This window comes from Parambassis ranga, chromosome 15 (genome assembly GCF_900634625.1).
Source record: "Parambassis ranga chromosome 15, fParRan2.1, whole genome shotgun sequence".
Taxonomy (NCBI): Eukaryota; Metazoa; Chordata; class Actinopteri; family Ambassidae; genus Parambassis; species Parambassis ranga.
In genome coordinates this window covers 3,603,383-3,628,966 of record NC_041035.1, presented here as the reverse complement: position 1 = coordinate 3,628,966, position 25,584 = coordinate 3,603,383, and the positions used below count along the sequence as shown (strand labels likewise).

Below are 25,584 nucleotides of genomic sequence, written 5' to 3'. Positions count from 1 at the left end.
CAAAGAAAACAGACACAGATTTGAACTGGGGAATGCTGGTAGATTATGAGTGAGATAAACTTAAAATAAGTGTTTCTTTGTATCTATATTGTTCAGACGGCATATTTACTGACCGACCACTTTAATGACCACCCAATAAAACAGAAATTATTAACTACACTACCACTTTATTCAGAATGATGTGTTGTTGATCACATGACTTCACAGTGACCACAGAGCAGGATGTGGGTGTGTTTGAATTCCATCACTTTGCTTGTTTTTCTAGTTCCAATATCCAATAAAGGGTCAATATTTGGAAGGAATGTGATATTTGAAAAACATTAACCGTGGTACCCGTACAATACAGTCCAGAGGTGGAAGAAAGGTATGTGAAGAATTTTTGTGCAGTTATTTTCTTCTTTAAAAATCACAGTCACGGTGAAAGAAATCTTTGAAGTCCTTGAATCTTTATCACATCATCTTTCTGAGAGTTAATAATGAATACAGCCCCTTTTTGTGTTGCTGAAGTATCACTGTCAGACTCACAGGGTGGAGACAGAAAGAAAAGCTCTGCTCTAAATCCTAAACTTATGCTGTATTTGTACAAGGGAATAGATGATCAACAGATGGCGAAAAGTGGTGACACAACAACCTGCTGTGAATATCAGTGAAAGTCTAACAGTTGCTTCTGGCTGTTCAACACTAAAACACACCTGTATCTGCAAGTGCTTAAAACCAAAAGTAGCTATTTAGTGGAATACTGCAGCAGCCCTGGAGGTGAATATTGGACTTGATGGAGGTGGATCTAGACGGGGCACGCAGCTGAAAGCTCTAAGTGGATGTTAAGTTTGTTCTCTCCATTAGAGTGTTGTCTTCCTTACTGTACAGTATATTTAAATGCACTTTAATGAAGTTGGTACAGTTAAGAGTTAATGTTGGTTGATGTTAACTTTTAGGGCTATTATTTTACTTACTGTTAAGATGTCTAAAAATAAAAGTTTTGTTGTTGTTGTTTACTGTTCTATAAAAACTTACTGTGGTTGCCTTGATATATATTTAACAGTAACAATAAAACTGAGCCTTGCCGGGTATGAGGATTTCTGTACCCTGCCTCTGCCCTTTTAACCGATCCTGCTTATCCTCAAGCCTTCGTCACTCCACCTTCAGGCTGAGTGTAAATCTCAGACCCCCCCCCCCCTTCTCCTCCATCTTTTTCCCCCCAGAGGGCTGTCTGTCACTGCTCTCTCTCCTCCTCCTCCTCCTCCTGACTCATGCTGCTTGAGTCCGGCCCCTTCTCTATTCCCGGCTCCAGGAATTGGATACATCCACACACGCTCTCACACACTCACGCAGCAAGGAGACACAGGTATCATGACCCTGATCGAGGACAACGTCCACACAGAATCCAACAATAGACGCCCTCTTCACATATGAACTTTGAAGCAGAGTAATAATGAGGAACTTCTGAGGGAGTTTTTCTTGTTTTTTTTTGTGTTTTCCACCTCACATTGAATTTTTCTGAAATTCAGGGATTGCTGCAGCAGCATGAGTGTGAAGAGGAAGAAGGCTGGGCTGGTCATCAGCTGGCAGAAGTCTTTCGCTATCCTGGCGCCTTGGAGGAAAGGTAAGACCACCTTTCCCTTATTTGTTATGCTTCTCCACCTTGTCATTTGTGTGTCTCCTCCAGTCCCAGGGTGCATTTTATTTCACGTCTCTAATCTCTAATCAGCACACAAATCCTTCTCATCACAATTCAAAGCAACACTAACAGCCATCAATTTGCCTGAAGTCCTCAGGGTATTTGTCTGAGTAAACAGAGGGATGATTAGAACTCTGAGGGCGTCTGTGCTTGGCTTTGTGCCGTAGGTGACTGACATTTTAATTGAGTTGAAGAAGTGTGAAAAACTTCAGAGTTTAGTTAAGAGGGGAATGCTGACGGGAGAAAAAATGTGTTTTTGTGGTCAAGATTAGCAGCTCCATCATATGACACAGCCTGGAGAGAGTTTAATTGAATCTCCAGACAGTGGATTAACATTTCTTTCCCAAGGGCAGTAAACAGTCAGGAGGAACCAAAAATCAACTTTTAAGAAGTGGCTCTTTCATTTTGTTTAAACTATGCGAGTACTGTAAGGTTTGTTGTCCCATAACAAACAAAGACAACACATAGATATCCTCCTCCATGTGACACACATGCACACTACTGATTCAGCCACAAACTGATACAACTGTTACAGCCACAAATAATAATTTTTATATCTACTGTGTATTTTTCTCAGAGATGTGTCAAAGGCTGTGAAATGTTGTTGGCTTTTTAAACAAAAACCTGAAAATAGAGGTTTTGCCAAAGGTTGTGGAATGCTGATGACAGGTGATGACTCGTTACTGTAAGCATAATGTCATCATTTGACATATTGTTAAAACTACAGTACAGAACTCTTGTCTCCTCCTGCTGGCAGGGAGAATAATTACACAGGCACGGTCAACACATGCCCAATGCTTAGGCTTACAGGGAATGGGTCTTTAAATGGTAGTCCATTAGAATAAGCCAGACGAACGTTACAGTTAGCAAGTGTCATCTAAAGACCCTTAAAAAGTAAACATCAAATTTGTGACATTTATGTGTACTGTGCCAGTATGTGATTTGAGCCCCCTGTTAATGGGAGTTAATAAGATTTAACACCGTGTGCGGGAAGTGTGATGCTTTTTTTTGTTTTTCCTCAATAATGACGTATGGTTAGTAATTGATCTCTAATGCCACAGACACTTGTCACTCCATCAGTGGTGCTAAGTGCTCCATAATGGTCACCAGCAAGAGCAGTTGTCAAAACAATAAGCTAAAAGAGGCTAATATAAGCTAAAAGCAGCATTAGCCGTTGATACTCAATCATTAATATCAAATCATGGATTAGTGTAGGTGTGTAGTACATTGCGATGTCAAACTTTGCAGCAGCACACTGAGCGCTCTCATTCTCATCCCTCTTCTCTTTCTAATCCTGGCATCAGGTTGCTCTGCATTCCACGTTCAGGCCTCGCTCAGATATCACAGTCTCGTTTACAGTACGAGCCTCCACACCTGTAGCAGTAAATCCTTGCATTACTGTGGGAGGGATGATAAATCTGATCATTGTCTGTGCTCACCGCTGGGTCTGAGAGCATTCACATTGTTTTCCACGTTAGGCAGAATAGGAAGAAGAGGGCCATTGTAAAGATAACACTTACATTGTGTACAGTGCAGCAGTGAACAGCTTTTCTTCTGTGTTCCTCTTATCGTTCAATCGCTGTTTATGTGTCTGGGGACGTTGGACCTGCATGAAATAACACTGCCTTTCTCCAAATGGTAACATAACATCACCCACTGAAATTTGATGTTTCATGTGACTGAAGAAAACTGGAAAATCAGCCAGAACAGTTTCAATGAAATCAGTTGATGAAAACATGCAGTCAGTGGAATCAGAATGTGGAGAGGGGCTGTCAGACATGAGTCAGACATCAGGAATTTTCAATAGCTGAGGTGAGTGAAGTAATCCATATGTTATGTGTGACGAAGATATAGACAGATGTCAGAAAGGTAACCCAGAGACTGTAAACAAAGATGGAGGAACCTTCAGCGAATGGCTGCAGCATGTGTGTAACTGAGGAGAGTGGACAGTCACATGATCTGAGACCTCACCCACCTGCTCTTAGTTATAGAACTTTTAGGTTGTAATGTTTTTAAAAATTGTACAGTTGTCAGGAATAAGGGAGATAATCAATAGAGATGAAATTTATTTTGGTACAATGGAGCACTATTGGGATTAACCCACTTCTAGAACCAGCCAGAAGTGGATTTGGCCACTTATGGTCTCATAAGAAGACTTAGAGATTTGTTCTTTTTTGTGTGTGTGTTTTGATAGATACTGATACTGATACTAGCACAGCTAATACCTAAATATATATTTTATATTTGTTTTATTTATACCAGGGCACTGGCATACCCACAGCCCACCTGGGCTGTAAAAATAGCTGGCATGTCACAGCCTGTTTAAGGGGTCCTGTGCTCAGGATTTTTGAAGCCAACTGAGCAAACAGTTTAGCCTGGAGGGCTCACACATGCCTGCATGTGCTGCCTTTAAAAAGCTTCAGACATCTTAGACAGCCCGTCTTCTGCATCAGGAGGCTGCTAGACAGCACACACCTGTTGCAGAAGCTGAGTTGTCTATAAGCAGACTTTGAAAAGATGGAGATTTTAGATATCTGTAAAGGTAGAGACAGGGAGGGTCACCTCAGGGAGGTCAGCTGTTTGGAGATGGCTTTCAGAAACATAAAATAAGGTCATGCTCACAGAATTCTTCACATTTTTAGCACTACAGTTCAAAATAGATGCTGAACAATCAGAGATGCCATCCTTTTTTATTACACACATTCTTCTTAAAACAGGGGATAAAACACCTGTATGCCTGTACTAACTGGCGGTGTTCCCCATGTACTGTATTTATTTACGACTCACATTGTTGTAGGTAGTGTGAGTGATGTGTTTTTCGATATCCCAACCCCAGCTGGCCTGTTAAACTCCTGGACGGGGGATGTATTTCCCCATTTGCCTTCTGGGCAGCTTAGGTGCTTTGTTCTCACGTCCAAGCCCAAAGCATCAGAAGAGGCCAGCGGGGCAATCCATTTACTCTTAACACCTTCAGTCTTGAAAACCCTGCCTTTGTTGTGGACTCACTTGAATGACAACACTAGAACTCCCCTGGAATGTGAAATGAAGATGATGGGAAATGGCTGAAGGACATTTTTAAACAAATACAGAGGTTTTAGGATGATTTGGTGTGGGTGGGGGGGCTGGGCAGGCGGACTGCCTGTAATTATATGTTTTGGGCTTTAGTCAAGCATCAAGACTGGAAACAGGCTGAGTCAATCCATCCAGACAATTACAGGATAGAATATGTGTGTGTTTTTAGGCGGGATGAGGACAGCTGGATCAGGGCAACACCTGTCCAGTCGACGGTGATTGTGTGGAAAGGATTGTAGGGACAGACAGAGATTGTATCACAATAGCAAGAAGTGAGATTACACAGCTGAGTTGGCCCGGATGACTTCAGCGTGTAATTAAAGTCAACCTGCTCTCCTTGTTATTGTCTGCTGGTGATTCACAGGATCAGACATGCACTGGATCAGTGGGAATAAATAGGAAGTAAGGTGCAGCATGTAAAAAACAAAAATTTTCAGGATAATATAGTTTTTTTTAAATTTATTCTACTCTTGCTGTGTACTATGTATGTGTTGGATATAGTACTGTGACAGAGAAACCAAAATGTATATACTTCTTTAAAATGTTTACCTGAGTAGCAATGCAATTACGTTTAACATTATAATGAAATTTCACAGCTAGAGTTTAGTTCTAGCTCATGCCACCACTTACAGTCTGAGTAAATACTGGACTGAGGTGTGTAGCTTGTTGTTTGCGTATTATTAGGTGACAGATTTAAGCAATGTTGCAGCTAGCTGGCAGACATTGTTTCTCAGCAATAAGCTAGGCTTAGGTGGCTGGCAGTTTGATTTAGCCACTTGTTTTAATCACTTGTCTTCCTGTGGCACTATTAAGCAACCAGACAGGCCTCTGTTTTTTCCCTAATTATAATATCTGACTGTTGTTATTGTTGTTAGGTCTTAGAGCATTAGCAGGTGCAATGGGTCATTTAATTAAATTCTTACTCATGAATCAATTTGTCTTTTAAAGGTGTGTGGAAACATGCGGTACTATTATGATTAAAAGAGATGATGCTTAGCAAGTTCAACAAATCACTTTGAACTGACTCATTCTTGTCAGGCCATTATTCACCTTCTAATTTAGAGTTTTGATAAGGTGGAAATATTATTTTTGCGTGAGTGTGTGAGTTTTCCTGGTGTGATTTATTGCATTTCATAGAGTCTTAGGGAGTTCAGTTTGGCTTATAGTGTTGCAGCTGTTACTGAGGAGATTTAGGGGTATTTTGTCAGGTGGAAATTAACAAAATAGTGCAGGGTTTAGAGGGTTAAGATGTGAGATGTATTGCAAAAAAAAAAGAAAGAAAGAAGGTGAAAACAAAACTTCCACACATGGGACTGAGACCTGAGATAACTATTGACCTACATTCTCTATCCGCTATTGGGTTCCAGCACATGCTTTAAAGATATATTCTGGAAAGGTACAGTAATATGTACGCATTGCTGAGATTCCACCATGCTTACTACTTACCCATTGTTTGATCTGAATTCCTTCTACTTTCTAACAATGACCCCAATAAAAAGCAATAAAACGTCCCATTGGATAAAAACTGGGTCAGGTAGAGTGGTTTAACAGAAAACACCCAAAGCAACTATAAAAATTGTGGAAAGTTATTTGACAGTTTAGTTACCTGTTAGTACATGTTCAACTAGCAGCTTTACAACAGCCAGGAGCCTGCAGTGAAGCAGCAGTTTTAATGACTTGTATTCATGCCTTGAAGTCAGAAAGTCTGCTATTCTGCTAGCAGAGGTACAGGTGGATCACTGCCCAGGGTCCTCTGACTATGGGGGGCCTCATTCTTGGGTGACCTGAGGATGAGGCCCTTTGGAGGTAGGGGCCCCTATGTGAGATGAAGTTGAAGTTGCTTGTTTTATTGCCGTGTGTTCATAGCAATAAACTGCAGCAGTTATTGCTATGTGGGTTTTATACACTGCTTCTCATACACTTTACAAAGTGTTTGTTGAGGCTGTATGAAGCCTGCGGAGCTGATAAAAGATTTTACCAGTTCGTTCTGTCTGAGCTCTCACACCTGCAAGCCATTTCTGAGTGTTTGTCATGTCACATCGTTAGTTTTATTTTCTTCAGAGTCTTGTTAGTGCAGACATTTGGTGCTTTATATACCATTGGAAAGTCAAATAATTCTGCCTGTTTTTACAGATTCTGTGATGAATTATGATCCAACTTATGTCTCCTTTTGGTGTGAAAGCTTCTTCACACAATTCTTCGAAAGCATTCTCTATAATTTGTTAGTTTTAAGTCAGGGAGGCCAATTATGTACCAAATACTATACATTCCTGAGTAAAGCTATTCATGTACTGTCCATGCCTTCATGCAGTTGCTGTATTCTGCTATCTTCAGGTTGCGTGTGAACCACAGCAGTTGTCCTGACAATTCCACTAATTACACCTCTGATTTGACACTGTCTTGATTACAGACAGTTTAGAGTTTATCAGGAGCTGCTGCTGGAGACGCTGAACATGGTTGTTAAGACTTTTTATCTCCTCTTAGGAAGATATAGGCCTGTCATGGTTGCCTGATACATGATACTGAAACTTGTGAGATGAGCCATCTTTGGTTCTCTCTTGTGGTATAATAGTAATGTTTTTTGTTTTGGTTTGTTTACACATTTGGTCTTTGTAGGACAGTAAGTTCAGATTCAGTTCATTCATGTAATATCCAACTATTTCTATGTCAATTTTAGTTGTTTCTCTGTCTGCTACAAGTGTTTTGTATTCCATAAGTATTGTTTGTACACCACACTCCTTCTGAGGGCTTGCAGTAAACAGTAATTCATGCTGCAGTAGACATAAACACACAATGAGCGTTTCTCTCACTGTGACCAGTGAGGTCACTGGAAAAACAATAAGCCTCAGTTGTTGAAGTCACAGTGGAACACAGTGGAAATAGCTGCATGAATTCTGCAGTTTCCACCAGCATTCTGCAAAACAGGAAGTGACTTCTCAAGCCCACACAGAAAAACCTAGTGCCACAAAAGGAGTGTGTAAAACATATGTGGGAAAATCTTATTAATTGCAGTTATTAAGTGCACATTTTGAAGGCATATTAAACCAAACTGCTCACTAGCAACCACTAGAGGTCTTTGCATCATATATTTTTCAGATGTTGTGGTTATGCTGTTATGCCATCTGAGTGGACAGCCAGATTCTTCTAATCCATCCAAACTAAGCACTGTGTGAACACAGGCAGTGTTTCCTTTGGTTTGTAAAATGGCTGAGCAAAGATGGGAAAACATAGAGCTTGTTTAACATGGGAAGAGCTGATATAGCACAACCAAACACACTGCTATCAGTGTTTGAGCAGACCTGCAGTCAGTTTCTGTGTCTGTGTGTTTTGTTGTAGGACTTACATAATATAATACATATACACATATATATATATATATATATATACATATACATAATACTTTCTGTGTGTGTGTGTTGGGGGGGGGGGGTTGTAGTGTGCATATTTGGAAATATCACTGTTGTTTCAGTCCAACTTACAGTTGCAACAATCAGAGCTGAAAGCCCTCTAATCATTTAACATCCTGTTTCTACCAATCTCAGCACACAGATGGAAGACATTGCCACCATACACACACTACATTTCACTATCAATGAACCAAAGACTTTAGTTCAGACTATCCTTCAGCATACTGTACTGACAATTGTCCTGCAAGGACTCCCTCCTCCAAAGATCCCCTCAAAGAGGATAAAAGCGTTGGTTTTACCACTTCAAAGAGCTTTTAATCTTATATTTGCCTTGGCAGGAGCTCCCATTCTGCCTTGTCTGCAGTCACCCAGCCTCTACTATTGTTGAGGTGTGATCTTGCAATCTGATATTATGCTAATCCAAAATGCTGCTTTAGCTGCAGGTCTATCTTTCAAACAAAACAAGCCCTATGGCAGTGTAAAATAGTTTGTACCATGAATTGTTTTTATGTAATTACACATTTTGTCATACAATGTATAAAAATCCCTGCCATCATAATGTGGTAATTACAATAATTATAATGAGGGTTAACCACATAGCATCATATGACATGACTACATGTAGTACAATAAAAATATAACAAAGGTCTAATTTCTAAGACTATAATCCAAAGATTACTGTGTTATTTTCATCTCAAATATGGCTAGGCTCCAAAAGCCAGCCCCCAGTGGCAACTCGCTGAACTGCAGTTTGTGACTTATTCATATCACCTATGTTCTCTGTTACTTCTCTTCCTACCTCATTCGCCATTAAGAAAAAGTCATATGCATCAGTATTGTTCCAAATGAGAAAGCAAGCTAGTTTTAGTCTACACATGTATATGCATGGATGTCAGCAATTATGTACTGTACATTTGTATTTGTCTAATTAGCTGATTTTTAATCATGTTTCCTGTAGTTCTATCTTTTAGTGTTGTTACAGTGTTCATCAGGAATGCTGTGGAAAGAGCCTTTTTTTCTGTCTTGAATATCAAAGGTGTTTGGGAAAGGGGAAAAAATGCAATTTGACTGACAGCGAGACATATTAGAATTGCCCACAGTGAGAAAGAGGAGAAGACACATATGACTGCTCCCTTTAATGGTCCTAAGTGGAGCTTCAGATCAAAGCTGGACAGTCAGGAAGGGGACACTGACAAATAGAGTCCAGTGGTATTCCAGGTAAAGAATGCAGGATTATATAAACAGCAATGGTTGGGTTTCACTCAAGAATCCATTCATATCAATGTCAATGGAGTGTGTGTGTGTGTGTGTCATTCATGGTTATAAAACTGAACCCAGACTTTCAGTCTTACATTTTGTTCTTAAAAAGCTGTTATGTTGACTGTCAGCCAGGTGTTATATAATCTTGTTGTTGAAAATCCTTAAATTGAGAAAATCCACACTGGCATTGCTGAGCAACACTTAAGTTTGGCTTAGACTCAGATATTTCAAGGTCCCTCATGGCCTTTGAGCATTATCAGAAACTGTGAAAAAAAAAGAGTTCGAGAAATTCAGGTATGTGGCAGAAAATACATCGGTGTCAATGCACAAAAGGTTTCTTTAGTGGCCATAAAATGTCAGGTCGTGGCTGTGGGGAAAAGAGGGAGGCAGGTGCAAAGCTTTGGGTCAGAGATAAGAAGAGTTTATTTTGTTGATGTGATCATATTAGTTTTAGAAATTTAGAGTATCAGATACAGTAACTACAGATGGACTTGTTGAAACAGGGCTGCTGGACTAACTGCATCTATCCTGTGTTTAACAGGGAAAGCAGGCAGGGATGCGGTGCTGGACACAGAGGTCGTCTTGACCAAAATGAAGTTCTTCAGCAACATTCCCGAGAAGCTCCTTGTTGCCGATGACTCTTTGTCTACCATCTCCACACCATCAGTTTCTGACCAGGCCGTCTCTCCCACTAATGCCTCTAAGGTGAATTCCGACCCGGATGACAAGTCCAGACAGCCTTGGTTGGAGACGGGCTCGGACTACCTGTCTGCTATTTTTTCCGAGTCTGACCTCCCAAGGCTGTACAAGTTTGAGTCGGAGGACTCTGGAGTGGAGCTACCCAGTGGGGCTAATTCTCCATCCACGCCGACAGGCTCTGAGCAGAGCTTTGTGGTCCACAGCCGGGAGTCCTCCTGTGACTCTTGTAACCTGAACTCTGACCCCAACACTCTCCCTGATGAACACAGCTCTGAGATTAAGCAGGAGGTGGATAGCGCTACAGTGGATAATGGTTCCCTACCCTCAGAGGACCTTAGCTCTTCATCTGTGACTGTAGAACTGCACATAGGTGAGGACACGGACCAGTGCAGGGCTTCAGAAACCAGCCCTGAAAGAGACACTGAGAAATCTGAACAGCACGAGGAGACCACAGCTGTGACTGAAAGGACGTCCTCAGAGGACACCAGGCAGCAGCCTTTAACAGGAGCATGTGATGACTTTGAGACAAAGCCTTTAAGGAGGAGTGCCACCATTGACAGCCTGAAGGAGTACATGGATGAATGCTGCAGTCTAAGTGAGGTAAGGCAAACAGCATGTGTGAACAACCATTCATCATCAGTGCTGAACAGGCTAAGTAAAGAAGCCCAGATGTCCTTATCTGCAGCCACATTCTCCAGCTCCACCTGCAGGACAGTGTGTGTTTTCTTTTACACACTGTAGTACAGCTTCATATCTGTGCTTTGATCTATCCTGTGGTCATTCATAATGGCCTGCTGTTCCATTCATGTTACAGTGATGCTTATTATTATGTTCACATCACAAAATGAGAGAACGTGCAGGGCTCCACACGGAGAGCACCTGACAGCTGTGGAAGCTGCATAGTCATAATCACCTGTTTGATGTTCCTGAAAACATCCCAGTCAGGCTTCAAGACTGTCTTTCATTGCCAGCAGCGATTAGAGTTAGAAACTGATACAGCCTGAAGCAGTCCATGTGAATGCCTTCTGTTGTTTTAGACTCAACAGATAAACCGTGTAGGTGATCAACAAAAAAGCTTTAGGGTCTGTGTGTGATCCTAATTTACCACTAAAATGTTATTTTTAGTCAATAGTGTGTGTATAATGTGTGTAACATAACTTATCCTTTGTAAATTCTCTACAATGATTCTGATCGGTCAGTTGTGACATTCTGTGCCTTCCATGGCACTGGCCTGTTATACACTGACAACAGAACATTGCAACAGACATGGTTCTGATACCTGGGGAGGTCCCTTCTGATTCATAAACCATTCATAAACCATAAATATCCATTAACATCCATTGCTGCTGTAAAAATGGTCATTTTAACATGGGAATCTATGGAAGCTGACTCTCTTTTGGAGCCAGCCCCTAGAGGATGTGGGGTGAACTGCAATTTTAATACTTTCACACAGGCTTCAGGTCTCAGCCCTAGAGGTTGCTGCTTAGAAATTATTAATTTGTGTAGGTGCTATTAAAAAGGAGAAAATGTGCAGTTAACTGGCTATTATAGTGAATATACCCACAGCAGGGTGTTGTAAACAGATCTGGATCTTTGATGAATTTAACCATGTTAGTGTTCTGTATACAAATCTCTATCATGGCTGGTTCACAGCACACTATTGCTTTAGTAGTCACATTCTCTTGCACCCATGTAGCTTCTGTCTGTTATAAAACAATAACAAGCCTTGATGTGTTTCTGGTCAGGGATGAGGATTCTGTCCAATCCATAAACATTACAATGATATAAAATAATTGTTACGTGGATTGTACTTGATTCTGATCGGTCAGTTGAAAGACACATTTCCGAAGTGCAAACAATTGCTTACAGTGATGCCAATCATTGTGGAGGAACAGTTTGCAAAAGAACCGACAATATTTTTTACAAATCATAAAGCAGCTCTGACTTTTAAAGTTGTAAAGCTGTGCCATATCCTTCAAACCAGTCCCTATAAAACACTGGAAAGCACAAATGCCTTTCTGGAGACAAGGCTTTATCATTTCTGGCACATCAGTCAAACCAAAACATGCGAGTACTCGGGACTGAGGCAGTAGGGTAGGGTGGGTGTGCATTACAGTGTGCAGCAGGGTTTTCATAAACCTGCATGTCATGCAACACTTGTTCATCTGTGCTGAGGGACTGCAGATTTTTCTGGTGATACTGCTGTTGACCACCGGCCCCTCTGTCATCTGGACCCTCCCAGTTTTCCAAGCCCAGAGCTTGGCGGCCTACCTGGACATATCGCATAGGTGTCAGATATCTCAAATTACTCACATATTTACCCAGATAAAGGCCCTTTGATAGTCCTCTGGGGCCCCTGTGAGGTGGCGTGTGGCAAAAGGGGCCCCAGCATGACAGACTTTAGGGGTACATTACTGACAGGCAGGATCTAGAGGTACCGACCTACCGCCACCATCATCATCATCACTTGTCGCCAAAGCTAATCATGTAATTCCTTTCCCTGCAAAGTGGGACCCTGTGGCTCTCAGCAAAGGGATATTGGATCTGTCTTTTTATCTGTGTTTATCCACATGCAGTTTCTCCTTTGTGTATTCTTATCTCTGCAAGTCTAAAGGGTTAGAAGTTGGAGGCATTATTGAGTGCATAACTCATATTTCTACCATCAGACAGTAACTGTCATCATATGCAATTGTTTATCTGTCTGATCTCACACTTGGTTTCCTTTTTCAAAGCACGCATGGTGTGACAAATACTTTGTTTTGGGTTCCATTGTCTGAAGTGGAGGACTAAATCAAAACAACGTGACACATAATTAATCTTAAATTAGTGTAAAATCTCCACACATTCGTGCATGTAATAGACAAAATGAGAAAAGGGAAAAAATAACAAATCAGCTTAAGTGTTTGTTGCTGATTATTCCATCCACACAATAATAAAATAACTTCAGTGTGTCATTTTCATCAAAAACCCAAAGTCAGATGCCAAAACCAACACTGAACAAAAACATCTCAGCACATGGTTTCTTCCAGTTCCTGTCTGAGCGCTTTGAAAGATATACTGCTGGGAAGTGAGGCAGAAACACTATCTGTGTGTGTTGAAAAGCCTGGTGCGTCTGGCCCAGAGAAGCTGTGTACGTGATCTGCTGGTACCTTCCTCCCTATCTGGATGCTCCACAAACACACACACACACAAACACACACATCTGGTGTTTCATTCCTTTCCAACACTGTCATGTTTAGGAGAGTATAATGGAAACATCCAGCAGTGAGGACGAGAGGAGACCTCCATTTCCATGGTGATGTTAGTTTCTTATCTTGCTTTTATTTGGAACGTGAAAGAAGAAAATACGAAATAATCTTCTTCTTCTACTTTAAGACATGAAGCAGAAAAAGTCCAAACCAACATAAAAGACTGCTGTCATTTACGTCACCCATAGTATGTGTGATGTACGTGTAGTGTTTGCTCGCGTGCGTTTATCCACTTTCAAATGATCAAAAGTCAGTCTGAGTCATTAAATCTCTCTCTTTCCTGGCTGTGGGTCGCTGAGTGGTCTCTGTGGGGCTTTGGATATGATCAGAGGCCAACCCTGATAATGTGACTGCCACAGATTACACACACACCCCACCCCCCTATCACTGAATACCCCTGAGGAAGTGGAGGTCATATCCTGGAAGGAATACCCTTCCTTATCTTAATTAGCCTCCAATACATTATAACAGATCTGATAGTACAGAAGCTGGAAAGAGGGTCATCTGTAGAGAGCCAACAAATGACATGTGTTACAGTAGATGTGATATAAATGCTTTGATCAACGTGTTTGATTTATTCTGTTAACACCTTGTTTCGTCAGATCTAAACATCTGCAGTGGTGATATTCAGTGTCCACTTTAAATTACACCTAAATCATCAGAGTTCATTATGCTGAGCTGGCAGTCACTCCTGTAGATGTGAATTGTTTATGACACTCTAATCGGGCTTAAACATCACAGGGAGAAACCTTTGATAAAATAGGATATCAGACAATGTGTTTGGTAGTTGAAAAAAAAGGACCCTGAGTGGGGAGGGGCCCGAGTGATAAAATGTTTACAACTCAGGGCTCCAGTGTAATTTGGAAAACTGTGTTTCCCCTCCAGTCTCTTTGGTTAAGAAGAGAGAAACGTCACATGGGTACATTCACACTGGATGGCTAGAACAGCATATCTTGGTGCAGAAATGCAAACACATTCATTGCCCACATGGCAGGGTAACAAGTTTGTGTTCTTATTTTGTGTTATGTCTGTAGTGTCTTTAAAAAATGTAATTTTGGGCAACCCTACTGAAAAATATAAATATATTTAACAATGGATTTAATTTGTCACAGTAAGATTACTTGGACACTTAATCTGGTAATTTAACATTACAACAAGTTCTTAGTTATTATTATTAACATCATCGATAACCATTGGTGTCACCTTTCACACACATCCAACATTCACTCTTTTTTGGCTCTGTTTTAAGTTTACATCAACTACCAAAAACATATCAGATTATGTGGCTGTTAAATCCTTCATATGTTCTCCAGTGCATTTTTCACTGAGTGTCTAGTGTTACCGCTAAGAAACTCGTTTATAGTTTGTCTATCCTTTAAAAACAGCTGTCTGAATGGAATATAAAACCTGTTAAGAACAAACCTGGAAAGTAAACTTCCAGGCCTTAAAAACCAAAACGGCAAGCTAAAAAAATGCTAAAAGCTCAAAGTTTAAGACACATTTCCTCAGTTAGCTGTAAAAGCAGACTCAGTCAGTCTGCTCCAGTTCACATAGTGTGAGGCCATGACACAGTGAAGGAAAACTCAAGTATATAATAAATAAGTGCCATGTGGGAACAGGTTCACGGTCAGGAGTCTGCGTGATCCACTGAGTGTTTGTCCATTAGAGGAAGTGAGTGATGTCAGTACTCCATTCTGATTGTTTGCTTTGCATCACAGCTCCAGGAGTTTCAGCATCAGAATGGGAAAGAGGGAGGAAAGACCCCAGCCACAGCTCACATCCTGCTTTTGTTAGGACACTTTTAGGAATGTTGATAATTGGATAAATATTTGCCTAAAATTTCCGTTTTTTTGTGTGTGTGTATGTCTTTAACTTCAGCAACATGCGAGGCTTTTTAGTGTGGCATGTTAAAATCTAACAGTTTCTTTTTTTTAGTCTAAATGATATTGAAATAATTTTCATGTTTATTATACGTTATGATATAAACCAATATTAGTGAATGCTTTTACAAGTGCAGCTCACGTGGTGTACTCAGGCACCCATTAAAAGTATAGGGGGGCAGCTGAAGTACTCCTCGATCATTTTGTTTCTTATTTACATAATGTTCGTAATTCATATTTCATTACCATAGAGATAATTAGCTTATTCAAAGAGTGCTTCTGTAGTGCATCTAAGTGTGGTCAGATGTCTAAAGGTCAGCACCACTGTTGTTCTACTCTGCCCTTTGATGGTCACCAACATCCTACATGGGTTGGAAACAAAAGCTAGTGTCTTTCATTTGACGTGCTGCACTGAGTCTTCCTGTCCCACGCTGCCAGCTGAATTTCCTTTACGTCAGTGTATTTTCACAACAAAGCTGATGCATATTGACATTTTTTTTAAATTTATGTTGTGGGATTCAAATGCTCACTGTCTGCTCTTAAGTGCTTGCTCAGGGGTCAGGGTCTGGGTTTCTGTAAAGCACCTTGAGACTGTTTTGATTGTAACATATGCTATACAAATAAAATTGAATTGAACTGACAAATTGAACTTCTTGACAAAACAGAACGATAATAACTACTTTCCATGCCAAAACACACTGATTAACCTGCACACCTTCTGTTTGTTCAGGCACAACAAGCCAGCTCCAACCCTCTGGGATCAGGCCTGGGTTACCTGGAGCACATCTGCCAGCTCATTGAGAAGATTGGCCAGCTGCAGGAGCTCAACCTACAGCTGCAGAGGCAAATCTGCTGTCTGCAGAAGGACAGCAGGAAGACTAAGACGAAAGAGGTATTTTATCCTCAAGCTGCTAAGCAAACACTGACACTTTTGTAACACCACCTGATCATTTAGACTTAAAAAGTTACTATAGGTCTCTCTGAGGCGTTCAACATGGCATAAAGCACTTTCTTGGTCTCCTTTCTTGAGCAGCTACATTAATATATATAAGCTTCTGATGTCTTTTAACAAGTTCAATAAGGACCGCTTTGGAAAAGGGTCTATGTAGGTTGTATGGATGCTCTTTGGGGGATGTTGTTTGTCTATAGAGCCAGAAGTGACCATATCACAACAGTAATTTGCTAAAGCATACAATCCATTTTGCTCTACATGTTACACTTTTGCTGTAATAAACAGTGGCACTAAATACTGAAGAGAACCCAAACATAGCACAACATAATGTATTGTTAGTCACAAAGCATCCTAAATCTGTGTTGTCCTTTGCACAGATTTGCATCATGCTAAATCATTAAAATGATTGTACATAACAACTAGAAGAGCAGAGTTCCTCAGCACACTGTGTGCTTCTGCGTTTCACAGAGTTCTTGTTCTGTTATTTAGAAAAGGAAGCAAAGGGAGCCCCATTCTGTTTTTCCTCCTTCCACTGTCTGTGTAATATCTTTAACAGCTTGTTCCCTTGCTGTTGTGTTAAAGGTCACCAGCTCATGGAGGGGTGTCTCTGTTGAAACCCCAAAGATATGTGATAACCTTCTGTATAAGGGCTCACTATACAGATAGGGTGGTCAAAAAGCATTATAAGGAAATGCAGCAAGATTTAATACAGCCTGACAGTCCTCCCCACTAAACCCTTCTGGTTGCATAATAGAATTCTATACACACATGTGGACATGAAGGTAAACTTATACAATCCATTTGATGGGAACTGCATAATCTTTATTTTACACTATATTCTACTGGTTTATGTTATTGTGTTATTGCCTGCTCTTTGGCTGATAATGTCTCAGCACACATGTTTCCTTGTGCTTAGATTCTGGGAGCTCTCTGGTGTTTTGACTCAGCCCTTAAAAACTTTGCTCTTTATCACAGATCTCAGCCTGTGCTGTCATCTCCAGGCTTATTTTATTCAGACCTAACTGATGAAGCATGACTGCACCATCTCCCCTCGTTAGTCTCTGTGAGTCTAAATAAGTAGTGGTTATGTAATAGGGCTTGAGGAGCTGGGATCCTTGGTGTCGATAACAGGGGGGAACGCTTATGTGCACATGGATCAGATGTGTTGTTCTAGGGGCCCATCTGAACCTCGCCTCTGTGTTAGGCTGAAGGTAACTCCAGGGCAGGGAAAGAGATTACTAGGAAAAAATTAGGAAATGACACTGTTCCATACAATAGAGCAGGAAATAACACATCTCATCCTGTGGTTTTAATCTCTTCCATGTGATGTGCGTAGTTTGCTGTATTATGGGATTTTTACCTGGAAGTGATGTCATACTCCTTCCAAGCTGAAAGGTCATGAACTTCGGACACATGCTTGGAGAAGACTTAGTCATGTACAATTTTTTTACTATAAAAAACTGATAAACACACACCAAACCAATATATCACATGTTCATCTGCCATATTTGTAATGCTGATACACTAACACAGTGTTAAATAGCAGAAACAAAAGAAATATTAGGGAACGTTTGTCTCTTTTTCAGGATTTCTTCCAGCAGCACTGCAGCTGTGGAGCAGCAAGCTTAGCCTTCCAGGATGTCCAGAAAAGACACTCTAGAAGTGAATATACATCTCCCATTGGAAGCCCCTCTGACCTGTCCACCATCCCGGAGGTCGTTCGGAACCCACTCATGTCAACCAGGAGAAGTAATGATAATTATTATTTATGTTATTTGCATTGTGGATAATGGCATGCACCTTAGCTCCAGGTTTTGTCAAAGGCCACTAGGCAATTGAAATATTATAAATTAGAACTGTGACACTGATTATTCCTTTATTATTACAGCTACAGAGATGAAGAGAAAAAGAGAGCGATAAACATGTTTATGTACAGTCTAACAGGATTGATTTGCTTGTGAAGCAACCCTCAGGCTACTCAGGGGATTGCAGTTAATGGAAATTCAATGTTGGGGCTCTGGATGTTGCTGCTTGGTTAAAATAGGCAGGTGTGAGTACATTATGTATCGTGAATCCACTGGGGCTGTATTCACAAAGATTTTAAGAGTTTCCCTTAGTGGTGAAATGGTGATAAAAGAAAATTCTCCGAACTATGATGTTGTGAATTTCCCCTTATAATTAAGACTCACAAAATTCACAAAACATCTTAGCCCTTAAGAGAGGTCTTAAGGTGAAAAACTGTTAAGAGTAGAGATGAGGACTTTTTAAGAGGCTTAAGAGATCCTCTCCTCTCTGTCCTCCAGAGAGGACGTTCTTCAAACTATGAATGACAGTGAGCTATTAAAACACTACAGATTAGATGGAGCCCACATAATGTTTGTGGTTGACCTCATCTTAGATTGAAGACCATCGCTTTTCAACCAGCCCCTCTATTTAACAGACAGCAATCACAGAAAGTTGATGACAGCTGAGCATGTAGTCCCATGTTAATATCATATCCGGTAGGTTGAATTACATCCAAGCCCTTTGTGTTGATGATCCCATCATCATTTTGGACTACAAGTCTTCTTGTCACTGTTCAGTCTATGCTGTTTATATTATTAGGAATGTGTTCTCATGTTTTTTCCTGTCAACCAATCACATCTCCCTAAATAATACATCACACTTAGCAACAGGGTCAACCATGCCTCCTCACTAAGATCAAACTTTCAGTCTGCTCCTTCCTCAGAGATGCCCCAAGAATGTTCTTAAGTTACTTTTAAGCTAGGAGTCTTTACTAAAATAAGTGCTCTCTGAGGGGATTCTTAGAATCTTAGAATACAACCCCTGGTTTCTACATATAGTAAATAATATTCACATCTTAGTCGCCTGGTCCACCACCACACTCACAGAGTAGAGTACTGTCTGCTGCAAGTTTATATGCCCTGAGGGTTAGTGAAACCACCCCTAATTAACCTTTAGCATTTAATTAGTAGTTGGATCAGTACTTAATAACCCGCTCCAGTGCAGCGTGTCAACCACATAGTAATGTTTTAATTTTAGTGTTTGTCTGACACGTTCCATTGCAGGATAGTGTCAGACCAAACACAGCTGTGTTATTAAAAAGCTTTAGCAGGAGTTAAATTTCACAACCTGACCCAGAGGCAACCGCATGTGTTTATTATGCTTTGTTTGCCTTGTCATCAGATACAAGCTTCAGGTGATGTTAGTCATTTGGAAACACAGTCATCCCCCCAAAATGTTATCATTACTGTTGTGTTTTTGGAGTGGCTCACATTGTCTGAGGGGTGTTGGTGGTGGTCCCACAGGGAAGATGAAATTATGACTTGAGAGGATAAAATTCCTGGCATTCTGCTCATAATGTCCCATATAATGTCCCGTGGACTATGGAATGTCTTGGTTTTTCCTCTGATGGACAGGAAACTGGATCTGGAGAAGAGGTTGAGGTTGATGTACTATGGAATTTGAGGGTAACACACTGGGTTAGTTTTCGTTAACCATGTTGATGGTTCACGCAGAAAAAAATCCAAGTTGGTGTTTACAGACTTTCATGTACTTAAACACAAAATCATGTCACAGCTGTAGCCCCTTTGGTTCCTTATCTAACAGGGTGCCATGGACAGTAGAAACTGTGGGCTCGTGTGATAAGGGGAGGTGTGTTTGGATGGATGTGGGAGTGGGATGAACAGAGGCATGAAAACAGGCCCGTGCAGATTTCCAGCTCCATTTGTCATAACAGTCATCACTCCCTTCACAACATGCAGCGAAGGCTTCCAGCACATGAACAAACACTTCACCCCACAAGCCAATAATACAGGGTGCATTAAGCAGGAGTGTTTTTCACATGTGAGGTGGGGAGTCAGAGTGAGTCACTGGATCCGAAACAAGCCTCTGAGGTGCTCCCAGGGAGAGGGTGCACAGGTTGTTGGGGGGTGTACTGCAACTAGTCTGATTCACCTGTTTCGCAACTTCCAGGACAAAGAAAAATCTGCTAACATTCTGGTGCCAAATACCACACAGCAGCTCTAAAAATGATGTGAAGTCCAAAGCAGAATTGTGATTTACGTTTCAGGCATGAGCAGTGACGGCCTGTGGAGGAGAAGCCTGTATCGAAGGAGTTACACTGAGGGGGAGGTCCGCTCCCTCAGGGACAGCACTGAAGGCCTGTCTGTCCCGCAGCGCAGGGTGAGTTGTGTTTATAGGTCAACTGCGAGAATCACGTTCAGTAGTATCTCTTCACGACGTCAGGCCAAACACTGCCTTTTATAGTGATGTCCAAACCACTGGATGAGTGCCCAGACTTTAGTTTAGATAGCTTTAGATTACTTATTTTATTTATTCTCTAACATACACACATTGATGGAATATAACACACCACTTCAAATATTTCTTTATGGTCTGTGATAGTAAGCAATCTTCACTTTGTGGCACTGAAACTCATAAAATATTAAGCCTACACACATACGACACGCATGACTATATGTTATCTGTAGTGTGTCTTATGAAGCGATTACAGTATATACCGTATTTTACTAGTAGTAAACACCAACTCTCCACACACATATGAGTGTTTCATAGAAATATTTATGCAAAGTCGTTTTGTATTACATGTTAGTGTGTGTCTGTTTGTGTTCAGCTGAGTGACAACTACACATGGGGCCGAGTCAAAGACCTTGTAAGGAAGACGAAGGTGAGGAATCAGAGTGGGCTTGGACTAACCTCCACATCACTGAAGATGTCCTGCCCACAACTCTACAGGTGCGCCCTTTAGAGTTTAGCTGAGAAACCCCATTAGGTGTGACTTTGTCAGGCCTGTCTGTCAGTTTTGTGTTAGTGGTTGTCCAAAAACACATTTTATCTCAGAATTAAACAGTTTTGTAGTAAATAGTAAGATTCAAGATACCTTTCCCCTAGATTGGTCAAATAATTATGAATGCTTTGGTATTTGTGGTGATGCCTTATTCTTTTAGGTTGAAATAGCTCTAATTCAAAAAAGTCTGTGCTCCTTCCTTTCATTTGTTGAAGAAAACTAAAAAAAAGAATAGGTGGAATGCAAGTTATTTGACTTCAGTGAATAAAAGCCAGCATGAGGGGAAGAAAGGCATTTTTGGGGTGGAAAAGTGGTGACAGCTTCAGTGACTCTGAGCTCAAAGCAGAGAGTGACAGCTTTTTGGCTGATGAAGATAAAAGCAGCTATTAGCTTCATTTTTGCCTGTGAGAGGAGGGGGTGGGGGTGAGTGTGGATGAACGGTAGCTTTTCTTTATTTGAGAGCTTGTACAGTGCAGGAATTTAATGGGAGGTGGAGGACTGCTGGCCCTTCACTCTCTCCCTCTGTCCTGACTGGTGCTTGGCACTGACCCAGACTGACAGAGGAGGGGTTGGAGAGTCAGGCCTGAGGTATGCCTGCAGGAATGGGAGAATTCCCATATGGATTTATGCTAAGACCTGGTGAGATATGGCTGCTATCCAGAATTCATTAAAAAAAACACCATCCTAAATGCAGGCCAGCCAGGCTGAGTTGCTATGAAATGGAAGAGTGTCAGAATTATAATTATTATAATAATAATTAGAATTATAATTTTAATAAAAACTAAAAGATTTCATATAATTGCATCCAGCCAATCTACAGCTGTGTTTAATGGGGGCCAAAAACATGTTTATTTCTGCTATACAGTTGGACTTGTTAACATGGAGCTCTGTGGTGAGTGGAGCCAACCTCAAGTGGCCATTAGAGGAACTGCAGCCCTGGAGGTTATTGACAGTAGTTCTTAGTATTAACCTTCTTCTTTTCTTTACAGGCCTGATCTGGGACCAGTTGAACCCGCAGGCAGAAACCGGAACTCCATGATTTTCTTGGGCCACCAGAGCAAACTGGACTTCCCTTGGCTTCAATAAACATCCTGGTATAGAGCAAAACTCACTTCTATAGTGTTATCTTCTAGCATCTCTTCTCAATAGTGCCATGCTAAAAAGCCAGGTGATGGGGATAGGATGGAGTGGGTCTTATCAGTGACAACTTACAGGGTTAATGGATTAGCTGCTAACATCCTAGTTATATAAGCTAGAGGAGAGGTCACACTATAATGTTTGGACTTATCATCAGTGTTATCCCTATGCTACTAGGTTACATTTCACTGTCAAGAAATTTACTATCCAGGTATCTGCTGGAGTTCTACCCCAAGGTGAAGAAATTGTATTTTTCTAACTTGTTTTTAATCTCCTCCTCAGATCAGATCCACATGGGTGTCAACATTGGGGAGGATGATAAGTCAGCCAGAGATGAGTCAAGACTGGAAGAGAAAGGAGAAAAGGGAGGGAATGACGAAGAAACTGAGGGAATGAAAGGAGAAGACTGTAGCATGAGGGATACTGTTGTTGTATGTATGGGAGAATTAGTGACATTTGTGTTAACTGTGTATTCAGTGTGATGGAAATGTAAGAAGATGAGGGTACTACTACACTGTGACATAACTTTACTGTTAATATTTACACTAATATACTGTTTTCATTAGGATGCTGCGAAGCCTAATGTGAACACATTTCATAATGTTGTAAATATGTCATAGACACATGGCTCTGTACAGTGAGTGTGTGATGTTGTATAACCAGAGCGCATGAGGTAATGTGTATGAAGAGTGCAGGAGATAAACCCTGCAGAGTTCCAGTGTGTGTGGCTCATCCATCATGTTAACGGATGAGCTGCAGAGAATAGGTCAGGCAGAAAGTGCAGCCTCACCGCAGGCTCTCATTTTAAGTAACATTTCAAATTCCTCAACTGCAGCAAACTGCAGTCAGGATTCAGCTGTACATTTACAGGGATGTCATAACAGGGTCATCCCCACTGTTCCGTGCCATTTCAGCTTGATATCTTTCTATATAAAAAAACATTGGTCCAGCTTATGTTCTAAATAATCCATATGTAACACACACCAAATGTCCACCATGTTATCAAGAACAAAGACTTCCAACATGCTATAAATAAGCCTAACAACATGGACATTTTATGGTTTATTAAATCAGTACTCGGATTTGCTGATAAATAAAGCCTATGTGGACCATAGACCATGTTAAAATGCCTGGTACGAAAAAGGGTTTTGGTTTCCCTTTTATAATGACAGTTTTTACATGACTTACTTGTACTTTTTCATAATTATGGGTGTAACCGCTCGCTCTGAGTGACAGGTGGTTGTTGACTGACACTGTGAGCTTAGTCCATAGATGGACTATGACAGAGCCAACATGGAGACTGTTGGCTCATTAACCTATAGGTGACATCATGGGCAGTTTGTCTATAGTTATATACAGTCTATAGCAGTACCGTAAGAATCATGTGACTGAGGGAAGAGTCAGGGGTGTGGCCAGATTCAGAGACACAATATGTTTGAAATTAATCATTTAAATACAATGTACATAATACATTGTTAGTAATGTTTTTATGACTTCTATTTGTAGCTGAAATGAGTTGTATTGAATTTAGTATTTGGATGCAATGGCTAATCGTTTTTAATGAATGTATCCTGGATGGATTTCATTGCATTATGCAATGTGGTAAAGGGAATAACTAAGTATTTGTCCTGTTTTTTTGTTTACACAAAATATTATGTCATGGAGACTCTAATGGCACCAAATGTAGGAATGACCCTCAGCATCCCATCTGTCAGTTACTGATTTAACTGACAGTATTGTATCGGTATTATGATACCAAATAATATGCTGTTATATTGTTAAACTTCAAAGGTTCAAAGAGGTAAAAAACTATATATTTACTGCATACTGTACTATATATAGTGTACTTCTTTTAGAGTGGGACGGTCAGTAAAAAAAATGGATGTTGAGTTTTGTTAGACAGCACAAACTGTTTTTGTGTATTACGTCAGAAAATATGCATTGTATGTTTTATTGGCATACATATCCATATATTTGAATATATTTTTCAAAATAAAGTCAGAGCTGTCAACTTTTCACAAAAACTTGGAGTGAAACATGTGACTGAAACGAGGCCTAACGAGACAACACACCACAAGTTAAACACAAAAAGAGCAACCACACATTACTAAGCATGTTGAGCTGCAGTTTAAAAAAAGGGGTTCCCTCCTCCCAGGATCCAATCCTGTGACAAATCAGGAGCTTGCAACTTATTTTATCAAACATGTTTTGATAAATAAATACAGATATAAAAAGTATATATGATATTTAAATTTAAAGTTATGGTAGGAGATTTCATTCTGATGCACTTGTTGTTAAATTAGTGTATCTTCTCTTTACAATCCGATAGCAACCAATTAGTTCGGCAGCACATTAAAATGAAGAATATTAAACATCTGTGGAAGCTATAAAACGCTAAAAACATCAGCTAATCCTGCGAGGCACCCCTCGTGTATATTTTCACCAACAACATGGACTCAGTTCAGTTTTAGTTCCAGTTCTTGGAACCAGATGGCAGTGTTTCCTGTTATTCTGAAATTCAACCTAAATATGTACCACTGGAAAAATAATAAATGTACATACAGGTGCTGTGAAGACAATGTGGGATGAGGCAAAGGAGGAAATTGTAGTAGTAGTAATGGTACTTATATATAACAACTGTGAATACACTATCATCAAGATATCAAGATATCATCTTCCTGTCAGTATTCTGTGCAGTGAGGCACTTCTGAGCACTTCTTGGTGGCAGTGATGGTGATGGCTCATTAATTTCCATTATTTCAATCAAAAAATTAAACTTTCATATATTATAGATTAAAAGCCTACATTTTAAACAATTTCAAGTCTTTATTTGTTTGTTTTTACATAATTTGGGCTCCCAGCTCATAAAATCCACAAAAACAGGAATTCAAAAAATTAGAATACTGTGAAGAAATCAGCCCAAATTATGCAGGCCATGAATGTTTTAAACTGAAAGTTACACACTAATCATTTACTGAACTCAAAGCATCTCCACAGATTTCCCCAGATGTCATTTAATTGCTTTAGTTCAGTTCAATATGGGGAAGACTGCAGACTTGACAACTGGCCAGTTCATAGGTCAGGAGGCTGGCTGTTCACAAAGTGCCGTGTCCACGCATATCAATGGAAAGTGTAGTAGAAGGGCAAAATGTGGCAGGAGAAAATGCACCAGCACAAGAGATGACCGTGGGCTTCAGCAGATTATCAAACAGGATTTTCTCAGAGATCTGGCAGAGATCCAGAAGGAGTGGAATGAGGCAAGAGTCACCATCACCATCAAACACCACCACATTCAGACGCATCCAGGAGATGGGCTACAACTGTCGGGTTCGTAAGAAGCATCTCAACTGGGCCAAGGAGAAGAAGGACTGGACTGTTGGCCAGTGGTCCAATGCCTCTTTTCCAATGAAAGTAAAGTGTGTCTTTCATTCGAGAATCAAT

At 40.5% G+C, this 25,584-nt stretch overlaps 1 protein-coding gene across 2 annotated transcripts; it reads left to right on the top strand.

Annotated features, from left to right (window-relative positions):
- The first annotated feature begins 1,289 nt into the window (after nucleotides 1–1,289).
- Nucleotides 1,290–24,161, top strand: LOC114447684 (uncharacterized). 2 transcript variants are annotated; one of them, XM_028424076.1, is made up of 9 exons: nucleotides 1,290–1,426; nucleotides 1,509–1,603; nucleotides 9,959–10,716; nucleotides 15,975–16,136; nucleotides 17,783–17,945; nucleotides 20,269–20,381; nucleotides 20,833–20,954; nucleotides 21,996–22,100; nucleotides 22,426–24,161. In XM_028424076.1, the coding sequence occupies exons 1-8, from the start codon at nucleotides 1,410–1,412 to the stop codon at nucleotides 22,090–22,092; spliced, it is 1,527 nt and encodes a 508-aa protein (XP_028279877.1). In that variant the 5' UTR covers nucleotides 1,290–1,409; the 3' UTR covers nucleotides 22,093–22,100; nucleotides 22,426–24,161. The 2 variants fall into 2 exon arrangements, with proteins under 2 accessions (XP_028279877.1, XP_028279878.1); XM_028424077.1 differs by having other exon boundaries at nucleotides 1,300–1,345.
- The last annotated feature ends 1,423 nt before the right edge of the window (nucleotides 24,162–25,584 follow it).